Raw genomic sequence first — 21,967 nt, 5'->3', positions numbered from 1 at the left:
ACACACACACATCCACATCCACACACACGCGCACATCCACATCTGCACGCATGTACACACACACGCGCACACACACAGGTGCACAAACACTCGCACACACACAGGTGCACACATCCACATGCATGCACACACACACGCACACACACTCACACGTGCACACACACACAGAGGTTTCTGATACGCTGCGCGGTGTGGGTAGAACATGAGACATCAGGCCCCGTGCCACAGAGTGGGGATTTATTGATGTTTTCGACAGAAGCTCATGGCCAAGTTCCCTTTCCAGATTTTCTGGGATGAGCCCGTCCCTGGCGCGACTCGCTGGGGGCAGTGGGGAGACCCAGGGCTGGCTTTGGCCCTCTGGGTGTGAGCAGCGTGAAGCAGCGGGGGTTAGTGCATGCAGCAGCTAGACCCTGTACTGTGCAGAGAGCGCAGAGTGGCTGGGGAGAGCGGGGACAGTGGGGCCACCGTGGTTCTCGCCAGGCAGGGATGCAGCCAGACAACCCCCTCCCTTACACTTGGTGACTCTGTCTCAAAAACACATGTGAAAAACCGCTCAGCCCCGGTTAATTTTTGGTTGGAGTCTGGGTGGCTACGGGGGCCCGACAGGGACAGGACTGCAGCCAACAGGCCCTGCCCCAGCCCTAGCCAAGCTGATGCAAGCAGAGGCCCTGTGCAGAGCTCCCCGGGTGTACCATTCCCTTGTGCCCCGCTGTGAGGCGCTGCGATGCAGGGAGAGAGCCAGCGTGCATGTTAGAGGGCAGAGAGAGGCTGGGATCAGCTGGCGCGTGCCAGAGCTGGCCTGGCCTGCCTAGTCTGGGAAGAGCAGGAAGCCGGAAAAGACGCTGTCGGAGCCAGCGATGCCCACCATGCCGTTGTAATCGTTGACTGCCAGCCAGAGCTGGTCCCTGGCGTCCATGCGCAGCAGGACGCCCCCGGAGCTGACCTGCTTGCTGTTGGACATGTGGTCGCAGAAGCTGGCCACCTTCTGCCGGTTCTTGTACATGTTGACGCAGAGGTTGGCAGTCTGGGAGGTGTGGAAGATGAAGTAGTAGAGGCCGGACACGCGGCACGTGAACTTGCCCGAGGTGATGTTGTAGTCCTGGTTGAGGTTGGTGATGGCGTGGTTGAACACCACAGGGGCGTTCTTGTCCGGGTACTGCCCGGTCCGCCTCGCTACTGAGAAGGCTGACTGGTGCTTCTGCTTGTAATTGCCGGGCATGCCGGGCCCTCCAGGCTGGCCTTGCTCGCCCGGCTCTCCCCGGGTGCCAGGGGGACCCATGGGACCAGTTTTTCCTGGCAGGCCGGGGCTGCCGGGGTCTCCTTCCTCCCCCTTGGGCCCTCGGGTTCCAGGAATGGCCGGAATGCCTGTGGGGTTCCAGGGAGTGTCCGTCAGGGTGGATCCAGGGCTCAGTGCATTGGGAAGGGACAGCTGGCAGCCCCTCCCTGCCCCCCTGCCTTGGTGGCTGAGCGGCCGTGACCCCAGCCTAGCCTGGCTGTGTGGACAAGTCCTCTCTCCCCCACTCCATATCTGCAAAGGGTTGGTATCCCTGAGCCAGCCCCCAGGGCTCTGCTGCTGAGCCGGCAATTGTGCCAGTGTCTGCACTCCTGCAGGAAAGGCGCCGGAGAAGGGCAGCTGATTCCCTGTGTTGGGATCAGGCCGTGGGGCCGTGTCCTCTCCTCTCCCTCTGTGCTTTCCCACCTGTCCGCCCCAGGACACAGCCGGCACTAATCCTCTATCTTCCGGGCACTATGGGCCTCGGGGAGCCCTCCGGTGACACCTCTCCAATGCCCCCTCTCTTGACAAGCTTCTATTAGAGGGCACCTACCTGGTTCGCCTTTGACTCCTTTCATCCCATCTCTGCCATCCTTGCCAGGCATGCCAGGTGTGCCAGGCAGCCCAGGGGTCCCATAGCAGCTGTGGGAAGCACTGCCTGTCACGGAGGTCTCCAGCGCCAGGAGGAGAAGGGCTAGGCCCAGGCCCACTGGTTCCCAGACGTTCTTGACCATCATTGTCCTACCACGAGTGGAAATGCTGAGAGTGTTGAGGGGTCCTGCCCGGTCGCCGTGGGCACAGCGGAGGCCCCTTGCTGCCAGGCCAAACAGCAGCATCTCCACCCAGTGACAGACCGCGGGTTACTCTGACCCTCGCTCTTACCAAGAGCCACCCTCCCTCGGCTCGCCATGCCCACCCGCTCCCGCCTCCTGGGCACAGCCTGTCCCCTCGGCAGCCTGCATGGATCCGGAACGCTGCCTGACAGGCTTCGCCAGCCTGAGCCCAGAGCCCATCCAGAGAGCCAGGGCAGCGTCTCCCTCCCCACCCTCGTGGGCAGCCTCTCTCCTTTCCGGCAGCCCTTCCCGCTCCCTGCTCTGAGCATAGGTCAGGAATGGCCCTGCTGTTGGTGCATAGACAGAGCTGCCTGGCCCTGGTTTGCCTGTCACTGGTGCTGGCTGCGGCCCACAGCACAGCTGGGTTGCCGGAGGAAGGTCCATTCTGGGGTTTCCTGGCGCTGGCACAGGGACAGCCCGGCTCCCAGGGCATTGTCCTATTCCCAGGATCCCTGGCGCTGCGCTGCTCGGGGGGCAGCTCTGCCTTTCCGCAATCTGTCCCTGCACTGCCCACCGTGGCTGCCCCACACCAGTGCACCTGCTGGCCCATGGCTCTGCCCTCCAGCCTAGCAGGGCCTCTTAGACCCAGAAGTCCAGCAGAGAGTTAGTGAAAACCCTTACGCGGAGTGACCTACCAGTGGCCAGGAGCAGGCTACTGGGGTATCCCTGCTGTGAGCCCACCAGCCAGCCCTTCCACAGCCACACGTCCGCTCCTATGGCCACAGGGCCCACAGGACAGTGACATGGGCCTAGCCGCTTCGCCAATGTTCTGCGACTGCCCCCCACCAGCCCCTTACCTCTCTGGGGCCGGGCGCTGGCTCCCGTGCTCTCCGGAGGGCTCTGCTGCAGTGGGGCTGCTGGCTGGCTTGTCAGAGCTCTGGCTGCGACACCAGCCAGGAGGAAGTTGGTGGCTGAAGGAGGCCAGGACAGGCCTCTTGGAAAGACCAACCCCCTTGCCGGGACCCTGGCCAAGTTTCACATCCCTGTCCTGGACATTTCTTCTGAGCAAGCGTTTTCCGCAGTGCCGGGCAGCGCTAAACGCCGCGCCAGCACTCCCCACCTCGCCACGGGCCTGGCCGCCAAGGGGGCAGGGCAGGAAGGACCAGACCGAGGGGTGCCAGGCCCAGCAGCAGGACCAGGGGCCGTGCGCAGTGCTCACGGCTGATCCAGAGGCAGATGCACACCTCCCTCAGGGCACTGCCCCTCCGCTCACCTTCTCGCTTTCTTCCCCTCCCCCCGCGACTGAAGTGTCGGACCGCAGAGGGCCATGCTGGGGGTTCCCCCACAGTGGCACGATGTCATCCCAGTGCCCGGGGCACCTGCTCAGAATCCTGTGACCTCCGACACTTGCCCATCAGTGGGGGGGATGAGGGTTAGTGCTGAGTCTGTGTCATCCCCATCTCCTGGCACATGTCACGGCCCATTCCCAGCCTCGCACCGGGCACCCTGGCCAGCCCGGCCCTCCCCTCAGCCCCCTGGGTGCCAGCGTAAATGATTGAATTGGTGGGGGGTCGCAGCCAATACCCACATCACTCCTGCTTCCTTTTACTGAAGAATGTTTTTGGATCAGTGAAGGGCTCGTGGCACACACCGGGAATCCGGGAACCAGCCCCCAGGAAGGGGTCCTGGCACTGTGGCACATACCCGGGAATCAGCCCCCAGGGAGGGGTCCTGGCGCCATGGCCCATACCCGGGTATCACCCCTCTGGGCAGTGCCCCAGGGCCCAGGTGTTAGCTCACTAGCTGCATCAACAGAAGTCTTTTTCAAGGCTGAGCTGGTCGAGCCGTCCGTCCGTCCGTCTGTCCATCGTGTTCCAGGAGCGCAGGCCCCTGGACGAGGCGCACGTTCCCGTGAGGAGAGCACAGCGCCCCCCGGTGTGCGTGAGCAGTGCTCTTTCCCCTCTCCCTTCCTCTGTCACTGTGGGCAGGGTGCTAAGGGCAGAGGCAGCCCCCAGGAGGAATCCAAGCTGACCCCCAGGAGTGTCCAGTGCGTGCTCCCTGAAGTACCAGCTCTGCCCTCTGCGAGGGGCACATGCCCTCTGCCCTTGCCTGCTTTGCTTGCTGTGTGTGGGGGGAGGGTAATGCCCCGGGGCCCTACCAGAGGGCAGCGCCCATGCTCCCTGCAGCATTACGCCTGGCTCCCCTCCCCCTTTTCCCGTGATGGCAGAGCCCTCCTTCCCACCCGCAATCCAGGGCCCGGGAGCGCCACAGGGCAGCCCACTGTGCAGGAGTCCTGGGATTGAGCCTGCAGCCCGAGCCGGGTGAACCCATTTCTCACGTGCACTAGGATCAGGGCCCTGGGTGCTGGGCAAACCAATGGGCTGCTGGCCTCATTCCGATTTAGGAAGAAAAAAGTGTCACTCTCCCAGAGACTCTTCTCCCGGCCCCATCGCTCCTTGTCACGCCCAGACGCCAAGGGCCGAGTGGGTCACGGAATCTGGACGCCCACTGGCTCTGGGGGGTCCCTCCCGCTCAGGACAGACTGAGGCGTGCGGCTGCTGCCCGTGCTGCACCTGCTATGTAGCTGCAGCGTATCTGGGTCAGCCAGGCGAGTCCCTGTCCCCGGGTGCAGGGTGGAAAGCTGCCCGCCCAGGCATCGCTCTCAGTACTGACAGATCGGAAACACTCCGGCCTCGTTGGCTCCCTCAGCCTCCCCATGGCTTGGAGCCTGAACTCGCTGGACAGCACTGGGATGGGGGAGCTGGAGCCAAAGGCAGCCTCTGCAAAGGCTGGGGAGTTCAAATCCTGCGGGGGTCTTTCCTGGGAGACGCCAGCCTGTTGTGCTCTGGGCCTGTGCTGTTCCTGGCTCCGAGGGGGCCCGGACACTGACCGTTTGCAGGAAGATGTGAACGAGAAAGAAAACCATGGGAATGAGCGAGGGAAAGAAAGGGTTTATTTGTCTGTGCTGATTGGAAGGGGGTGAAAGCCAGGGGTGGCCTGCAGCCAGCTCCGGATTTGCAATGGTTAGTACAGCGCGAGCCACAACCGACAGCGATTTCCTATCGGAATAAAGGGGCCACAGCGGGGGAATGACAGTGGTGACAACTGATTTCCTTCGGCAGGGAGACGAGAACCAGCGTGGCAGGAAGATCTGAGCCCCTGGGACCGGGGCACTGTCTGCGACTGCTGCTTGGACAGAGCACAGAGTGTGACCGCTCTCCTCGGCCTGGGGGACACGGTCCGTGCCGAATGGCAGTGCCTGGCCGGGAAGGTGGGGGACCCTGCCTGGAGTGGGCACTATGGTTCTTTAGGCAGCGTGCGGGCTGTTGACGATGGAATGGACCTGACTGGAAGGCGAGATGATGCTTCCCAGGGCGTGAGCTGGGGTTCCAGGCCAGGCACAGCCTATCTACCCCCCATACCCCCAGACACTGCCCCCTCGGCGCCACACGCCACATCCTGGTCCCCAGGGCAGCTCTCTCAAGGCCGTACGCTAGCAAAGGGCACGTTACAGGGACGCAGGCCCAGGGCAGAGGGGTGTCAGCAGGGCAGGGTCATTGTGGGAGGCTTTGGCCTTTTGCGGACAGATCTCATCTAAGGCCTGGGCTGCGGCGTCATGGCCATGGGGCCAGAGGAAGGAGCCCCCCCCTCGTCTGAGGAGCCCCACACTGGGTGCTGGGAGGTAGGCCCCTGCTGCGAGTGACCCGGGAAGTCCAGATGCCATCCCATGAGTGGGGCCAGGCCCCCGCCAGCCCAGGGGACAGGTGGGGATTCCCGGTCTGTTTGGCGGGCTGGGAGTGCGCTCGTCCCACAATGCCCAGAACCAGCCTGCGATGGCACAGGCTACCCGGGGCAGGCACTTAGGGCCCCATCCTGGTCCCATCAAAGCCAAGGGGAGCCCTGTGGGAGCAGGATCTGGGCCGTGACGCCTGGCCAGGGGCTATATCCCCTACACTCGGGGAACTGGACACAAATTATCTTTATACAGGCCCTGGGAAGCTCAGCAGCAGGCTCCCACCCCTGCCTGGCACACCGGGCACCCAGCCTCAGTGGCACGGAGGCGGGCGTGTGCAGCCGCAGCGCTCTCCCGAGCGGTTGGGTGAGGAAAGGCTGGGTCTGCACACACTGGCTGGCCTGTGGCCCCCCAGGACCCGCGTGCACCCCCGTCAGGGCTCTCGCAGGCCAGCGGGCGAAGCGGTGGGGGCTCGGAGAGGCAGGGGCCGCCTTGCTGTAGCTGGCTGAGGGGTGTCACTGAGTCTCAGGGAAGAGCAGGAAGCCACTGAAGACGCTGTCGGCCTCGGTGCCGTCGTACACCCTGTTGCCTTGGCGGGGGTCGCTCTCGAGCCAGACCTGGTCGTATGTGGCCAGCTGGAGCACGCCGCTCCCCGAGTTCACCTGCAGGATGCCGCGGCTGTTGCTGTCGCAGACGCCCAACTCCTTTGTCTCGTTGCGGACGAGGCTGAGGCAGAGGTTCCCGCTGGAGATCACCTGGAAGACGAAGTAGTAGACGCCGGGCACCTGGCAGGTGAACCGGCCCGTCTCGGCGTTGTAGCCGCTGTCCTGGTTGGTGATGAGGTTGTTAAAGACCACAACGTTCCCTCTGGCGGGGGGGTTCTTCCTGGAGGCCGAGAAGGCGGGCCGGTGCTGATCCTTGATATTGCCAGCCTGGCCTTTGGCTCCCTTCTGTCCCGGCTGCCCTGGGAGCCCGGGGGGACCATTTGGCCCCCTGTAGCCCTGGTTCCCAGGCATGCCAGGAGGTCCAGGTTCCCCTTCATCCCCTTTGGGTCCCCGGATCCCCGACCTTCTTCCCGGTAACCCTGGAAGACAGGAACAGGCCGCGGTTGACGGAACCTGGGCCCAAGCGTTGTTGGCCAGAGCCTGTCTCCATCCCTTGCACTGGGCCAGCGCCCGACTCCCTCCCCTCCGCCAAGCCAGCCTGGGTCAGCGCCCGGCTCCCTCCCCTCCGCCGAGCCGGCCTGGGACAGCGCCCGGCTCCCTCCCCTCCGCCGAGCCGGCCTGGGTCAGCGCCCGGCTCCCTCCCCTCCGCCGAGCCAGCCTGGGTCAGCGCCCGGCTCCCTCCCCTCCGCCGAGCCAGCCTGGGACAGCGCCCGGCTCCCTCCCCTCCGCCGAGCCGGCCTGGGTCAGCGCCCGGCTCCCTCCCCTCCGCCGAGCCGGCCTGGGACAGCGCCCGGCTCCCTCCCCTCCGCCGAGCTGGCCTGGGACAGCGCCCGGCTCCCTCCCCTCCCCCGAGCTGGCCTGGGACAGCGCCCGGCTCCCTCCCCTCCCCCGAGCCACCTGGGTCAGCGCCCAGATCCCTCCCCTCCCCCGAGCCACCTGGGCCAGCGCCCGACTCCCTCCCCTCTGCCGAGCCAGCCGGGGCCAGCGCCCGACTCCCTCCCCTCTGCCGAGCCGGCCTGGGTCAGCGCCCCCAGCTCCCTCCCCTCCGCCGAGCCGGCCTGGGCCAGCGCCCGGCTCCCTCCCCTCCGCCGAGCCACCTGGGCCAGCGCCTGACTCCCTCCCCTCCGCTGGGCCAGCGCCCAGCTCCCTCCCCTCCCCCGAGCCAGCCTGGACCAGCACCTGGCTCCATCCCTTCCACTGAGCCAGCCAAGGCTGGGTTGGAACTGGTGCCGTAGAGACGATACCCAGCACAATCCAGCCCTCCCTGTGTTCTCAGCCCTGGGAGCTACAGCTTCCCTCTCCCACCTTACCTGGCTCGCCTGTGTCGCCTTTCTGCCCTGGCCTCCCGCTGAGGCCCGGTATTCCAGGGTAGCCGTCTTTGCCGGGCGGTGCTTGGCACACGTTCTCCTGAGTTACTGCCATGCCCAGGATCATGGCCAGGGTGCTGGCTGCCAGCCAGAATCTGCCAGCCATTCTACCTCTGCAAGCACATGGGCCCCACAGCGTGAGCCGTGCCTGGGACAGTCCCACAATTGCTCCCCGCTGCGGGAGTCACCCCCCACAAAGGGCACAATTCCAGCCAGGGACAACAGCCACTTCCCTACAGACCCCTGCCTGGACGGAGGAGATTCCCCAACCCAACTACACACAGCCGCGGATGGGGAGCGTGCCCCTCAGCCTCACACTCACACACACACACACACTGATTGGGTGGGAGTACCCCCTCAGTCACTCTCTCCTACACACACACACACACACACACACACACTCACTCACTCTGATTGGGTGGGAGTGCCCCCTCAGTCACACACACACACACACACACACACACACACACACACACACACACACACACACACTCTGATTGGGTGGGAGTGCCCCCTCAGTCACTCTCTCTCTCTCTCTCTCTCTCTCTCTCTCTCACACACACACACACACACACACTCACTCTGATTGGGTGGGAGTGCCCCCTCAGTCACACACACACACACACACACACACACACACACACCGTACACTAGAGCTGGGTGAAATACTAGCTGCACAAACCCCTCCAGCCTGTGGAGCCTGTTGTCACTGTTTTCATTGCCCAGGGTTTGCAATGGGCCCGTTTGGAAAATGTCCCTGATATTTCAGTTTTGAATTTGTCTCCAAAACCACTGCGGAGATGGACACTCTCCTTCGCTAACCACATCGGTTATGGTGTCGCTATGTCTGTGTGTGTGGGGGGGTGGTGGTGGTGGTGGTGTTGGAGCTGCTGGGGAAGGAGACGGGGAGCAGAAGCAGAAAGCGGCAAAGCAGCGGGCTGTCCTTACCTCCGGGGGCTGCCGTGCACAGGGCGGGGGCTGGCTACCAGCGGACAGGGACCTGGAAAGAGACCATCACAGCTATGCACAGAGCAGCAGAACATGAGCCAAGTGTCAAAAACCAACTCAGTCCCCTTCTCTCCCTCCAAGGGGCCGGTGATTCGAGGGGCAGTTCTAGAAGCATGGGGGGGGGGGGGGAGGGGGAGATAACCGATTAAAGGGTGGGGGTCACTGCTCACTTGTACCTTAGAAACAGGAGGCCTGTGAAGTCTGCTGCCCCTGGTATTGTGGTTCTGGGGGGCTCCAAGTGCATGCTGAGAGTGCGCACAACCGAACTGGAGGGGGTAGGAATGGCCCTTTAACAAAGATGTCCTTTCTCCAACGGGTGCATTGGGGTTTAATAGACAGGGTGAGATTCTGGCCTTTTTGGTGTCAGTGACCAAACCCCCGTAGCTTGCCATGGGGCCAGGCTCCCCCCCAGTCTTTTAAACAGTCAGACTCTGATTCTTTTCCTCTCTCCACTGTTCATACGTCACTCCCAATGTCACCGCTCACCAGTCTTCACCCCAGAGTCAGCACCGGGGCAGAGATGACCCAGCCAGCCAGAATCAAACCTGGGTCAGAGCCAGCACCCAGGTTCAGAACTGGTTACATCCCGGCCATGGTCAGCATGGGGGTATGACCAGAGTCAGGAGTGGGCTAGGTCTGATGCAGATACACCATACAAAGCCCAAACTCCGCTCCCAGTCCCTAGCTGGGGGCTGAGACCCTGACCTGCGCTGCAGGGGACCCCCCATCTGCAGGGCTGGGAGAAGAGCCCGCTCACAGGTGACCCCAAGCCGGGAAGTGCTGTGAATGTCAGGGAAGATGGGCCCAGAGAGGCTAGCCCCTTGGGCAGGGAATGACCCGATGAGACCTGACTGCAGCTGGGCAGGGCTCAGAGATGCCAGGAGCAGCAAGGCAAGAAGAGCGATTGTGGGCAGAGATGCGGCTGTCATTTCCACTGCAGACCGGCTGCATGGCAGGGAGAGAGGATGGGATGCAAACATCCCCCTGTACAGCTTGGCTGGGGCCCCCTGCGCACTGGCCTTCTCAGAGGGAGAGCAGGGCCTGAGGGGCTCCCCGCTTCCCCGCTCCCCACAGCCATGCAGCTGGGGTGGGGCCGGGAGCTCCTCGGCCCAGGACAGGCGAAGAGCGAGGGGGGCAGAGAGCTAGTCCCAACGTGCCGGGAAGGGGCTGAGGAAGAAAGGCTGCGGGATCCCGAACGCAGAGACCTGCCGCTGGGGAACCAGAGTGCAGCCCGCATGGGAGAAGCGCACCCCGGCAGCGCAGAGAAAAGTCACTTACCTCTCCCGGGGGCTGGCCGAGGCTCTGTGAGCAGGCAGCTTCGTTTGGTCTCTGACCTTCCCCGAGAGGGAGAATGAGGCGAAGGGTATGGGGGGATGGGGGAGGGATTGCGGGTGGCTCTGTCCGGTCAGGGTTGGAAGAAGCTGCTGAGTTTCACTTCCCCACCCATTTCCCCTTTTGGTGTTTACCCCCTGCCCCGTGCTGGGTCTCCCGGAACAATGGGAACGTTCTGGTCAGCAAAAGTGCTAACACTTTTAGACTCAAAACCACAGCAGAGCTGGGCAGGCCGGGCCCTGCTTCCTGCTCGGTGCCTCCCTGGCCTCCCAGCAGCCCCCACGACAGGACACCACTGCACACACCGAACAAAGCCCCGGTCCCTGGCTCCAGGAGCTGGCACTCAGAGGCTAAGGTTTGCGGGAGGTGTGACACAGCATGTGGCGTGTGTGCAAGAACAGAGCAGGACGCCAGGGCTTGCACTACATCTCACCAGAACTGTGACGGGGTTCTGTGTGAATCCTGCACTTTGGATGGGGCAGGGTGTTCTCAAGGGGCAAACTCAATAAACCGGGATTTTAAACAAAGAAAATTGTAAAACAAATTCCATGGTGTTGCTATGAGCTGGATGAAACCTTGCATGGGTTGAGTTAAAACCTCATAGAGATTGATAGGTGTGAACTCACCCGTCAATTAACATCACTGTCAGAATGAGTTTGCCAGACACCCCTCACCTATAGAGGGCTTTCGTGAGTATTTTTCGTGGGGTGTGTGTATGTGTGTGAGTGTGTGTGTGTGTGTGTGTGTGTGTGTGAGTGAGGGAAGGGAGGACACACAGAAATTGAGACCACTGTCACGGAGTATGGGGGACTCAGGGCCCTGCACCCCCGGCTTCCTGCGATTCACCATGACTCTCAGCCAGCCAGTAAAGCAGAAGGTTTATTTAGACGACAGGAATACAGTCCAAGACAGGTCTTGCAGGCACAGACAACAGGACCCCCCCTCAGTTAGGTCCATCTTGGGGTCCCAGGGCGCCCCAGCCCCCTTGCAAGGTCAGAGCCTCGTCTGCCTCCCAGCCGTATCACCAGCCAGCTCCTGAAAACTCTCTCTTCAGCGACCCCTCCCACAGCCTTTGTTCAGTTTCCCGGGCAAAGGTGTCACCTGGCCTCTAACCCCTTCCTGGGTTCTCATGTTACATGCTCAGGTATTCTCCCTCGGTCAGTCTCCCATCCCCCAATGCAGACTATCCTAGCCACACTGCCCTGTCAGCATTTAAAGGCCACAGTAAGAACAGTCCCAGTTCGTCACAACCACACACACCAGAGAGAGAGCCAGGAAGCCAAGCAGGAGTCGGTGAGCACAGAGTGATGCTGGGAAAAGCTAGGGAGGGGCTTTTGGGTCTGATGTTGGCCAAAGAGGCCTGGGGTAAGCCAAGAACCTGCTCCTTTTGCTCTCGGTTCCTCCTGTATTCGGAGACACCAGACTTTGTACATTCCTTGTAAAGAAACAAGACTGCGTCAAAGCAAATACCAGCCTGCACTGGTCTTCCCAAGGTAACATCCCCAGGGACCCAACTACCTGCTCTAGCCAAAGAGGGGCAACATACAACCATTGACCCCATGCCTTATCCTCCCAACCCTGTTCCCATCCCCCAGTCCCGTTCCCATCCCCCCAGTCCTGTTCCCAGCCCCCGTCCAGTTCCCCATCGCCCCCCCAACCCTGTTCCCATCCCCCCATCCCATTCCCCATCCCGCCCCCCCAACTCTGTTCCCATCCCCTGTCCCATTCCCCATCAGGTGTCTCAATTTGAGGGTCACTGCACCATACTCCCCCATGGTAGTCCCTAGAGGGCACCCACTTAGGGTTTCCAGCTCCCAGCCATCACCTCTCTGGGCGTGTGTGTGTGTCCTGCATCACTGTACCTCCTGACTGGGGTTTTATGGCTGCCCAGCTCCCTGCCTTACACTGGGATATCCCCGGCAAGCCAGACTGCCTAATGCCCAGCATCTGTGCTTTGCTCTCCCTGAGAACTATGAAGACTGTATTGCCAGCAGTTACAAGTTACCACCCAGCTTTTCCTAAGCAAGCACCTTTACTCTTAAGGGAAAAAGCCTTACAGAGAAAACATGAAAAACAATAAAAGTTCCTACACACCTGCTGAAACTTTCCACAAGTCCCCCATCAGTCTTACGGGGCCCTGGCAGGTCAAAGCCCTTCCTTCTGCAAGGGCTGGAGCCGCCTTGGCCAGACGCTCCTGTCTGTTTGCTGGATCAGAAAGAAGACTCTGAGTCAGTTTAAATGCAGCCTTTTTCTATCAAACGCCATTTTCTTTGGCTCCTAAGTTACTGGACAATGCAGCTTGAACCACTCTATGCAAGCCACTCCAGGGAGTGGTACCCTGTTTAGTCTTAGAGACTCACCTTAATCCCTCCACCCCCATTTTTAGTTCCTCTAGGAGCTGGGTAACCCTCCCCCATGGAGTCGACCACAATCAAACACAACCCATTCATACCGGTCCCCACAGACAATGCACGCGGCTGCACTACCTGTCACAATGGGCACAAGGTGGTGCTGCCGCCAGATGGAGGCACAACTGGCTGGGATCATTTTCACGCCGAGGAAGTATTAACAGTCCCTGTCAGATGAATGAGTGAGCCGCCGGGCAGTGGATTATAAATGTGGCGCGGCGCTCTTATCAATACGGGCGCCACTATAGCCACTTCCAGAGCCAATGTCTCTGGACATCTGCAGGAGTCGTTTGTTTCCCACGTTCGCCCAGAGACGCTTTCGCTCCGTTCCAGTGAGAATGTGATAAACGATATGTAAACTAGCCCCCGAATCTCAGCCCGGCGTGTTCTCCCGGTGGGGCGGCTGGGGAGAAATCGTGTCTGAAGCACCCAGCGCGGCAGTAAATTCAGCATTTCCTGCTGTGCTGTGCGGGGAGGGGGACTGGTGGTTTGCATGATGCCCACCAGGTGGCAGCATTGCCTCAGCACAAAACCATGTTCAAGTGGCAGAGCAGGGACCCGTCCTGGCCTCCTCAACAGCTCCTTGAACTAGGGACCTCGACCTGCCCCTCCTGCCCGATGTGATGTGGGCGCCGAGCGCAGAGACGCCCTCGGCAAAGGCTTTCCTGGTCCCCCATGTGGGCACAGGGAGTACCGGAGTTCGGTCGCTATCTAACCTCTGCCCATCATCTGGGTACCAAAGGCTAGCTGCAGATTTCCAGCATCCCGTTAATGACTGACCCATCACACCAGACTGTCTCTTGCTTAGGGGCCTGGCTCATGCGCCTGGCGCCTTAGACACAGATTAAAGACCAGCTGAGCGAACGCCGACAGAACTGACCGTACTTCCTCCAGCAGCACCCCTGGGAGGAGTGTTCCTTGCCTGGGGCAGCCGGTTCCAAAGCTGAGAATGCCCCCTTGGTCACCTCCCGGCCCAGGTGCCAGCTGGTGCAGTGTGGCCTGGGGACAGGGCTGTCTCCTAGGCAGGCAGGTGCCAAACCGTCCAGGGCTTTTAAGGGAAAAAGGAAACCCTTCAATTCCACCCCGAGGGCCAGGCCTTGTTGGGAATCCTGGGAGGTGGCGGGTGCAAGCCTGCCCATGTCTAAAGGCCCCTCCCCCAGCCTTGTGGGAGGGACCACTGGACCCGGGAACCAATTGAATGCGGGGGACAACTAATGAACAACAGGGTCAGGAGTGGAGGTCACAGGTTCAAAACTAGGGATCCAGAAGGGAACCCCAGACAGCGCCCACTGCTCCTCAGAGCTGTCTAGGGAGCCCGCGGACGCCGCCCAGAGGAACTCTGCCCAGATGCGTGAGACCAGGGAGGAGCAGAAATAGGCCCCACAGTTGCAGAGCACCCCTCCTCTAACATCCTCCTGGTGTTGCAGATGGGCTCTTTGGCCAGGGCCAGGAGGAGGTTGACGAGGTCTCACGACTTCGTGGGGCCATGGACAGGGTGTGTGAATATAAACAGGTCTGGGGGAATGTGCAGCCAGAACCTCAACAGGAGGTTCTGGAGGAGCCGGACTAAGGGCTGCAGCCTGGCGCATTTGCGATAAGCATGCGCCAGGTTCTCCCTCACGTTGCAGAAGGGGCAGGCGTTGGGGATGGGGGTGAACCACGCCAGGTAGACGCCCGTGCTCACGGCTCCATGGAGGAGCCGCCAACCGATATCCCCGGCGGGCCGTGGGACCAGGGTGGAACAGAGGCTGGCCCACCGGGGTTCCTCACCCTCCACAGGTGGTAGATAGTCCCGCCATTTGGTATCAGGGCGGGACACAAGGGTGAGGAAGTGACACGTGTGGAGTATGAGCGTGTATGGTTGTTTCTTTGGTGCAGTTCGGACTGTGGGCGGGAAGGGGCCCGGAGGGCTTGCGGGACAGGGGCCCAATGGAAAGGTCGGAGGGCCTGGGGTGAGGGGTGGGCGGGGAGCACCCGAGGGCCAGGCAGCTAAGGAGTCCCACAGCAGAGCTGTGCGGAGCTCCGGCTCAGATCCTCTGCTCGATGAGCAGGCTGCCACGTCCCGCAGCAGCTCCGGCCCTGTGCTGGGAGCCCCCGAGGAGTGACCAAAGCAGGGCAGATGGGAGCAAGGTCTGGGGTGGGGTGGCAGCCTCCTCACCAGGTCTGGCTGGGGAAAGCCACCCAGACATGGCCATTGCCCAGCAGCTGGAGAGCCAACAGCGCCGGCAGCATTCTCCTCCCTGCCCAGGGGAATGACCTTCCAGTCCCTGCCACCCTCTCCGCAGAGGGCTGGGTGCAGGGGGAGGGACACCAGGGTAACTGGTGGCACTGCCTTTGATGCCAAAGGAGCATGCGAGCTCACAGGGGCGTGTGAATACACAGCCGCAGCAGGGCCCCAGCGTGTGCCAGAGCAGCAGCACATGGTGACATGGGCACAGGGGCACTAGGAAGCGTGTTTGCTGAGTGAGCCCAGAAGGCACCGCTCAGGCTGGGCGGAGGATCAAACCCACGTGGCTGCGAGAGGAAGCAGCGACCCGCAGGGCTGTCTGCTGAAGCGAGTGACTAAGAAACACTTGTCTTGGTGGGAGGCAAAGCCCCAGCATGGCTCGTCTGTGCCACAGTACGGAGAGGGAGGGCACGGGGCTAACGGAGAGAGCACACGGGGCGGGAGCCCCTCGCAGGCCCCTGGTGTGGGCAGACGAGAGGGGCTGGACGGGATGGGGTGCAAGACGGAACAAGCCAGGCCTGGGGAAGGGTGTGTCCTCGTCCCTAGAACCTTCTCCCCAAGGGACTGGCAACTGCAGGATCTGTCTCACTGCAGAGCTAGCCAGGCACCCAGGTCTGAGACCCCGGGCTAGCCACACTGCAAAGCCCTGCCCAAGTTCCTGGGTCCTCACTGGGGCGGCGGTCCCTGTGCCGGTCGCTGGGATCCGGGGGGCACGTCCCGTGGCTCTTTGTGCTGCAATCAGTTGGGCCGCCCTGTGAGTCTTTCCCAGTGCATTGTGGGAGAACTTGTCTGTCCTTCCGGGCACATGGGGGGACCGTGGGAAGGCCCTGGAGGACTGTGATTTCACCTGCCAGCTCAGTGCAAAGTGGACGGGCGCCCAGCCCGAATGACAGCAGCACCTGGGCTCTAACCTGCTCCTGCCCGGCCAGCCAGCCTGGCGTAACACAGATCCCACTCAGGGCGGAGGAGTTCGTGTGTGGACAGGGTGAGGGGGCGGTTCGGGGAACACCTAGGTAAGAGCCCAGGCTGACTCTGCAGAGGACAAGCCCTTAATGGTGGCAAAGAAAGCCAACGGCCCGGCCGCTCTAATAGGCTCTTTCTAGTCGCTTCCCCAGTGGGGAGCTGGTAAATCACATTTGCTGGGAACAGCACAAACAATCTCTACCAGCCCAGCGCTGCCCCAAAACCTGAGAGCGGAAATGGAAAATCCAACGAGCCGGGTGAGACCAGAGAGAGGCGAGGCCAGCTCCTGACAGCCCTGCCCTGCCCTGCCCTGGCTGCTGGAGACCTGCTGAAGCCTCTCCAGCCACGCGCAAGGCTGGCCGCCAGACTCCAGCCCACGTCTGCGTCAGCAAGGACAGAGGAGCAATGGGACCGTCCATGAATGCCCTTCTCCAGTGGGCAACTGCCACGTGCTCTGCAGAGGGTGCTGCTCGGGCAGCTGCTTTGGGCCCCACTCATGGCAGAGAGTTCAGCTCCAGAGGGGTGCTGGATTCCAGCCCCCACCCCACACACAGAGCCCTAGAGACAGACGCTGCCTGGCTGGCAGCTCCAGTGTATGGGCTTGCAGACACCTCACCCAATGGTTAACCAGCCCCACCACACACTATGGGGCCTACATCCCATGTAATCTATGGGAGTGTGAGCTCAGTGGCATTCGCCACCCAGAGACCTTTGGGGGTCCGAGACTGCATCCCTGCTCTGCCTCAGAGCTGCCCCGTTACGAGCCCTGGTGTAAGGGGCATGCTGGGGTGGAGCCCGGGGGCAGGAGGCCTGGGGCCCACAGCGCATGGGTCTGTGAGATTCTGGGCTTCACCGCAGGCCGCTGGTACCTGGGCCAGGCTGCCATAGACTAGAGCCGCGATGGGCTGCTCTAACTTCCACCAGGGGCCGTTTCAGCCCCCAAAGCAGCCCAGGATCCGGAGGGTGCAAAGGTGGTGTAGACCTGAATCTCAGTGCCACCTTCCCTGCACATGTAGTTCCCTCGGCTGTCCGGCGCAGTACGGCCCTCCCTTCCCTTCCCCTCCCCTCGGCTCAGACCCCAGGACAGAGCAGTACGCAGGTGTCACCCACGCGCCCCTTGTTACAACGCGCCCGGTTTGTCAACGCACCCAAGACCTCTCTGGGCACCGTGCCCACTGATGGCCCACAGGGCACTTCATGCTGCTCCGGGGCGGGGGTCTTGCTGCCCGGCTCTGGGCATTCCTGGGGCAGACTTGTCACCGTGTGGTTGCTGTGTCCATTCGGCATGATGGGGACCCAAATGCTAAATGCGTGGCCAGGCCCGTGCCCTCCCTCCCCCTTCTCTCTCTCTCTCTTTCTCTCTCCCTCTCGTTTCTCCTTCAAATGCTCTTCGCCCCCTTTCATCTCTCGCTCCTCAGCTCTTCGAGGAGGCGGCTGTAGTTCCCCGCCCCCACCCCCACTCTGTTTTTCTGCCTTTGATTCCTGGTCCCTTCATCTCCATCTCTATTTACTGCTGTTCACTTTGCTGCGCGTCCCTCACGTGCCTTTCATGGGTCTGTTTGTTGCAGCTTCTTGTCTTTGTTTGTGTGGATTCCTGCCTTGGGCCCCTCCACCTCACGGCGGTGAGGGGGATGGATGGGGCCATGGTGCTGCTGCCTGTTCACACTGGCCAGCAGAGTGAATGCCCCTGCGCTCCCCTGGGGCAGCCCTAGGGCTGGGGGCCGTTCCTCTCTTCTGTGCTAGTCCATCCAGGGTGGAGAGGGCCTGAGATATCTGCTCTGCAGCAGGGGCAGGGACAGGCCAAGGTGGCTTCAGCAGAGACTCTCCAGATGAAGCATTGGCAGCTCCTTCTCACTTCCCTGGCACTGCTGCCCAGGGGGCTGTCAGCTTTGCTCTGGGTTGAGCGGGCTCCAGGTTTATTTCAAACACAGAAGCAGCAAACATGGAGCAGCTGGTTTGGGAGGCCTTTCCCTGGAAGCAGGAGCTGTGTGTGTGGATGCTGGCTCAGGGTACGTCTGCACAGCCCCTGCCAGTCCCTGCAGCCCGGGGCTTGCACGAGCTGCTCGCACTAGTGGCCTAGGCTGGGCTCTGAAGGCTGGGATGGTGGGTGGGCTTGAGAGCTGTCTGTACAGCTGTGTCTAGCGCGCTGACAGGAGCCCCACTAGCCCCAGTCTGTCGACCTGGGCTGGGAGGGTCGCTGCTGTGGGCTGCATAGACACCTTCACTGACCATACAAGCAAAGGGTGGAACTGGGTCTGTTTAGTAAGGGGGGACACGGTAACGGTCTTCAGATATTTGAACGGCTGCCATAAAAAAGATGGAGAAAAGTTGTTCTCTCTCGCCACAGAGGGCGGGACAAGAGGCGATGGGTTCAAACTCCAGCAAAGCGGATTTCGATTAAATCTCAGGAAAAACGTCCTAACTGTAAGATGAGCTGGACAATGGAGCAGACTGTGGAGGGAGGTTGTGGAAGCTCCTTCACTGGAGGTTTTCAAAAGGAGGCTGGATAGTCACCAGCCTTGGATGGCTTAGACACAACACATCCTGCACCTTGGCTAGATGACTAGACCAGACTTGGCTAGATGACCCTTGTGGTCCCTTCTAACCCTCTGGTTCTATTTGCTCCGTGGTCTGACTCAGCAGCAGAGCCGGCAGGCATGGCCAGGATCACTCGTCTTTCCTCTTTTGAAGACTGGTAGCACGGTCCTAACTCTCCTGTCCATTCCCAGCCAGAATGTCCATTGCAGGCAGTGGGGCTCCAGATTAGCTTTGTTCCCTGCCTGCCGGATTGTCCAGGATCTTTTAGAAGCAATGCGTAGCCGTTCAGCAAATTTGTTAATGTGCACAATCCCGACACGTGAGCACAATCCCAGCGTTACACCGTCATCCCGACACGGGTGCACAGTTGTGATCTGCTTGCACAATCCCGGATAGATGTGCACAGTCAGAAACGCCCGCAGGAACCTGATACCCAGGGTCCAGAGCCTTTGCCCTGTGGCGAGTGAGGAGATTCGGCCTGGAGGAGTTCATTCCTGCCAATGTGCCGGGCTGTTTTGCTCAAACCTCATTTTCAAAAGCAGTCGAGTCTCTGCCTTTTCTGAGTTTCCATCTCGTGGCTTGATTTCCAGTCTGGGCGCTGCTCCGCTGCCTCGCCCTCCCACTGGCTGCCTAGCCCCCCGGCCCCCCGGCCCGCACCCCAGCCCCTTGCTCTTCCCCAGCCGCCTTCCCTCACATTTTTCAGTGCACTGTCGGTTACCCGTTGTAGCGGGGTGGTCCCACGCTCCTGCCTGGAAGGGCTTAAAACAGCCCCGGGAGAGGGCTGTGGCAGGGGAAAAGCTGGGCTGATTGGGGAAGAGGCTGCAGCTGGGCCACGCCCCAATCAGGCCTCAGCTGGCCTGTATAAAAAGGCTTGCGCCTGGTGCTCAAGAAGCAGGCTCTCTCTGCTTGTAGAAAGAGAAGGGCCTGGCTGCAAGGGAGCTGAGCAGGGTACTGGGAGTGGAGCAGGGCTGGGGGAAGGCTAGAGGAGCTGGGGAGCTCCAGCCTGGAAAACCCCCAGGCTGCGGGCCTAGCTGAGAGCCTAAGACCAGTACCGGGGCTGCAGAGGGGCAGCCCAGCTATAGAGAGAGGCAGCAGGTCCAAACCCCTTTGCCTGTAATGAGTGGCTGATACTGCAGTCTGCCCCAGGGAACGGGGGCTAGATGGAGACTGGGCAGTAGCCAAGACTGAGGCGAGGTGGGGATTAGAGGGTTGGGGGTTCCCCAGAGAGGGGAGACCTAGAGGCAGAGTGTGGGGGTATTGCCAGGGGGCAGCACCCCAGATAAAAGGGCACCGGGGTCTGGGAGGGACACGGGTGCAAGCAGCAGTGGGACACCGGCCTGCAGAGGGCGCTCTGACGACTGGTGAGCTAATTCCCGAGATGACCAGCAGGAGGTGCCGCAGGGGTGAGTCCGCACTGTTACACCGGTGCAGTGGGGACTAGCCCCGACCTGCACATCCGGGGTGCTGAGAGCAGCATCGGGGATGGAGCCATTCTGGCTGTGGGGCTTTCCCCTCTTTGCCTCTCTGCACCGCCCATAAATTTGACTCCAAACTCAGCTCTGATTCTTCGCCTGGACCTCGTGTCGTTTGCACCAGTGCAACGTATGTATCAGACCCTCCCGTTCTGAGCTAGCACTCCCCCCCCGTTCCCCCCAGCATGGGTTTCAATGGCTGCAGAGGGAAAGGCAGGGCCACGGTGGATCAGACTCTGCTTGACAAACAGGGACCTGCCATAAACGGCAGGGCCAGCTGGCGGCAGTTTTCCTGTACAAAGAAATCAATACACTGATACCAAGCAGCAAAGAGAGGCCGCGCGGAGGCGTTCAGCTCAGCTCAGCTCATTTCCCACAGAGATCTGCAATTTGGAAGGGAAAAGCCCCGTAGATTTTTGTTGCTGGGTGCGAGCAACCTTGACTAGCTGCTCAGACACCGCTGCGTGCTGTCCAGAGCGAGCTCTGCTCTGCTAGTGACGGTGAAAATGGCTCCTCCACCCACTGCTCCGCTCAGCTCCCCGCGCTCAGTCAGCATCCGTCTGGAGCTCCATTTGCTCTGCTGCAGCATCAGCAGAACCACCCGCTCAGCTCCCATCAGATACCCCTGCTCAGGGGTCAGCGAGGGCAGGACAGGGCCTGCAAACCTTTCGTTACTGGGGCCAGCGCACTAGGAAAGAGCCCAGCTTCCCTCTCTGGGCCCAGGCTGTTTGCCCACCGTCCCACACAGGTGGATGCAGGTGTGTCACTCTCCTGCCTATGTTTGGGGTTCGTGTCACCTTCCCACCGGTGTCTGTGTCACCCTCTCACCAGTGTCTGTGGGTTTGTGTCACCCCCCCACCAGTGTCTGTGTCACCCCCCCACCAATGTCTGCGTCACCCTCCCACTGGTGTCTGTGGGTTTGCGTCACCCTCCCACTGGTGTCTGTGGGCTTGCGTCACTCTCCTACCTGAGCTCTTAGCACTAGATACTCGTGATCTCTAGCCCCCACTTTCTTCTTCTCCAGTGTGCTAGGCTCAGATGTGCTGGAGCACGCCGACCCTCAGTATAACCCCCAGATCTCAGAGCATGCCCAGCCTCAGAACGGGGGCAGCGACTCAGATCTCTGCAGTGCTTCAACCGTCCCCTGTGACTGCTTGGGCGAGAGGAAGCAGCCAGAGTCTCTGTTGCCTTCACCTTCTGTGTGATTTACCAATGCCAAGGGGCAGACAGAGATTGGTCCCTGCGCTGGCACAGGGTAGTGGATGCTAAAGATCCTGGCATCTCCTCTATGCGGCCCTACCTTGTGCTCCTGCTTCCCTTGTCCCATGGGGATTTACAAGAGAGTGGAATTGCTGGGGACAGGTCTGCCCCATCCCCTGTGCCGAAGGCTGGTGCCTCAGCCTGTGTGTTTTGAGCCCAGAGCCAGTGTGGCCAGCCCCGGGCCTTCCAGTCACCAGCCAGGCCCCAAACTAACCAGAGACTGTAAACAACCTGCCTCGGGGGCTGTCTCTGCTGTCTGCGCTGGGCCCTCATGAACCATCTTTCCAAGCTCTTCTCTGAAACCAGGAGAGACAGAGACAATGCAAACTGAGATTCTCCCACAATCCCAGGGCTCCGGGAGCTGGGGCTTGATGGGATACAGCAAACACTGTGAGACTGGCGCTAGCCTCACCAGAGCTGGCAACAGCCTCTTGTGACATTTGCTGTCCGTCTGTCCCTGCCTGCTCGGCTGCTTAGAATGAACCCTTGTTACGGCGGGTACTGTCCTGGTCTGGGTGTGCGGAGCCTGACGTCAGGGGACCGGATCCCTGGGTGGGGATGCAGGCACGTGATAAACAATAGAAGAAGAACAGGGCTTTGTTTGGGAAGGAGTTAGACGTCGTGAAATCTGGGCCCCACCGAAGTCACGGTGAGCTTTCCAGCACTGCCTCAAAGAGGAGAGCGCCCCCTAGTGATTCCCCCGCATCACTCCCTGAAACACCCTGGGTGATCTTTGGAAGTCTCCCAGCCAAGGGCTGAGCCAGTCCAACCCTGCACAATTTGTGGGGTTTGATGGCGCTGCAGCCCCCAGTGGGGCGTTCCCCACACATCCCTAACTAGAGGGGACCAAAAGGCAGACGGAGGAAGGGGGAGAGAGGAAAGAGAAGCCCTCTCCTCCCCTTGCCCCACTGCTCCCCTATGCAGCTCCTGTCAGTGTGGGGCAGTGTG

The 21,967-nt window shown here is 61.2% G+C and overlaps 2 protein-coding genes across 2 annotated transcripts; both read right to left on the bottom strand.

Annotated features, from left to right (window-relative positions):
* Positions 1-808: 808 nt before the first annotated feature.
* Positions 809-2,010, bottom strand: C1QC (complement C1q C chain). The gene is made up of 2 exons (XM_065421419.1): positions 1,827-2,010; positions 809-1,365 (listed from the first exon to the last, which is right to left on the bottom strand). Exons 1-2 carry the CDS (start codon positions 2,008-2,010, stop codon positions 809-811), a joined length of 741 nt encoding a protein of 246 aa, XP_065277491.1.
* Positions 2,011-6,294: 4,284 nt separating this feature from the next.
* Positions 6,295-7,917, bottom strand: C1QA (complement C1q A chain). Its single transcript, XM_065421124.1, has 2 exons — positions 7,755-7,917; positions 6,295-6,863 (listed from the first exon to the last, which is right to left on the bottom strand). Exons 1-2 carry the CDS (start codon positions 7,915-7,917, stop codon positions 6,295-6,297), a joined length of 732 nt encoding a protein of 243 aa, XP_065277196.1.
* Positions 7,918-21,967: the final 14,050 nt, after the last annotated feature.

This window comes from Emys orbicularis, chromosome 22 (assembly GCF_028017835.1).
Source record: "Emys orbicularis isolate rEmyOrb1 chromosome 22, rEmyOrb1.hap1, whole genome shotgun sequence".
Lineage (NCBI taxonomy): Eukaryota > Metazoa > Chordata > Testudines > Emydidae > Emys > Emys orbicularis.
The sequence above is the reverse complement of the archived record's forward strand: the minus strand, read 5'-3'. Positions and strand labels throughout refer to the sequence as shown.

Bases quoted from the DNA above. Each gene is read 5' to 3' on its own strand.
- C1QA (XM_065421124.1), bottom strand. From the start codon at position 7,917: ATGGCTGGCAGATTCTGGCTGGCAGCCAGCACCCTGGCCATGATCCTG. The intron at 6,864-7,754 runs GTAAGGTGGGAG...CCTGTCTTCCAG, and splicing joins AGGCGACACAGGCGAGCCAG to GGTTACCGGGAAGAAGGTCG.
- C1QC (XM_065421419.1), bottom strand. From the start codon at position 2,010: ATGATGGTCAAGAACGTCTGGGAACCAGTGGGCCTGGGCCTAGCCCTT. The intron at 1,366-1,826 runs GTAGGTGCCCTC...GGAACCCCACAG, and splicing joins AGGAGTCAAAGGCGAACCAG to GCATTCCGGCCATTCCTGGA.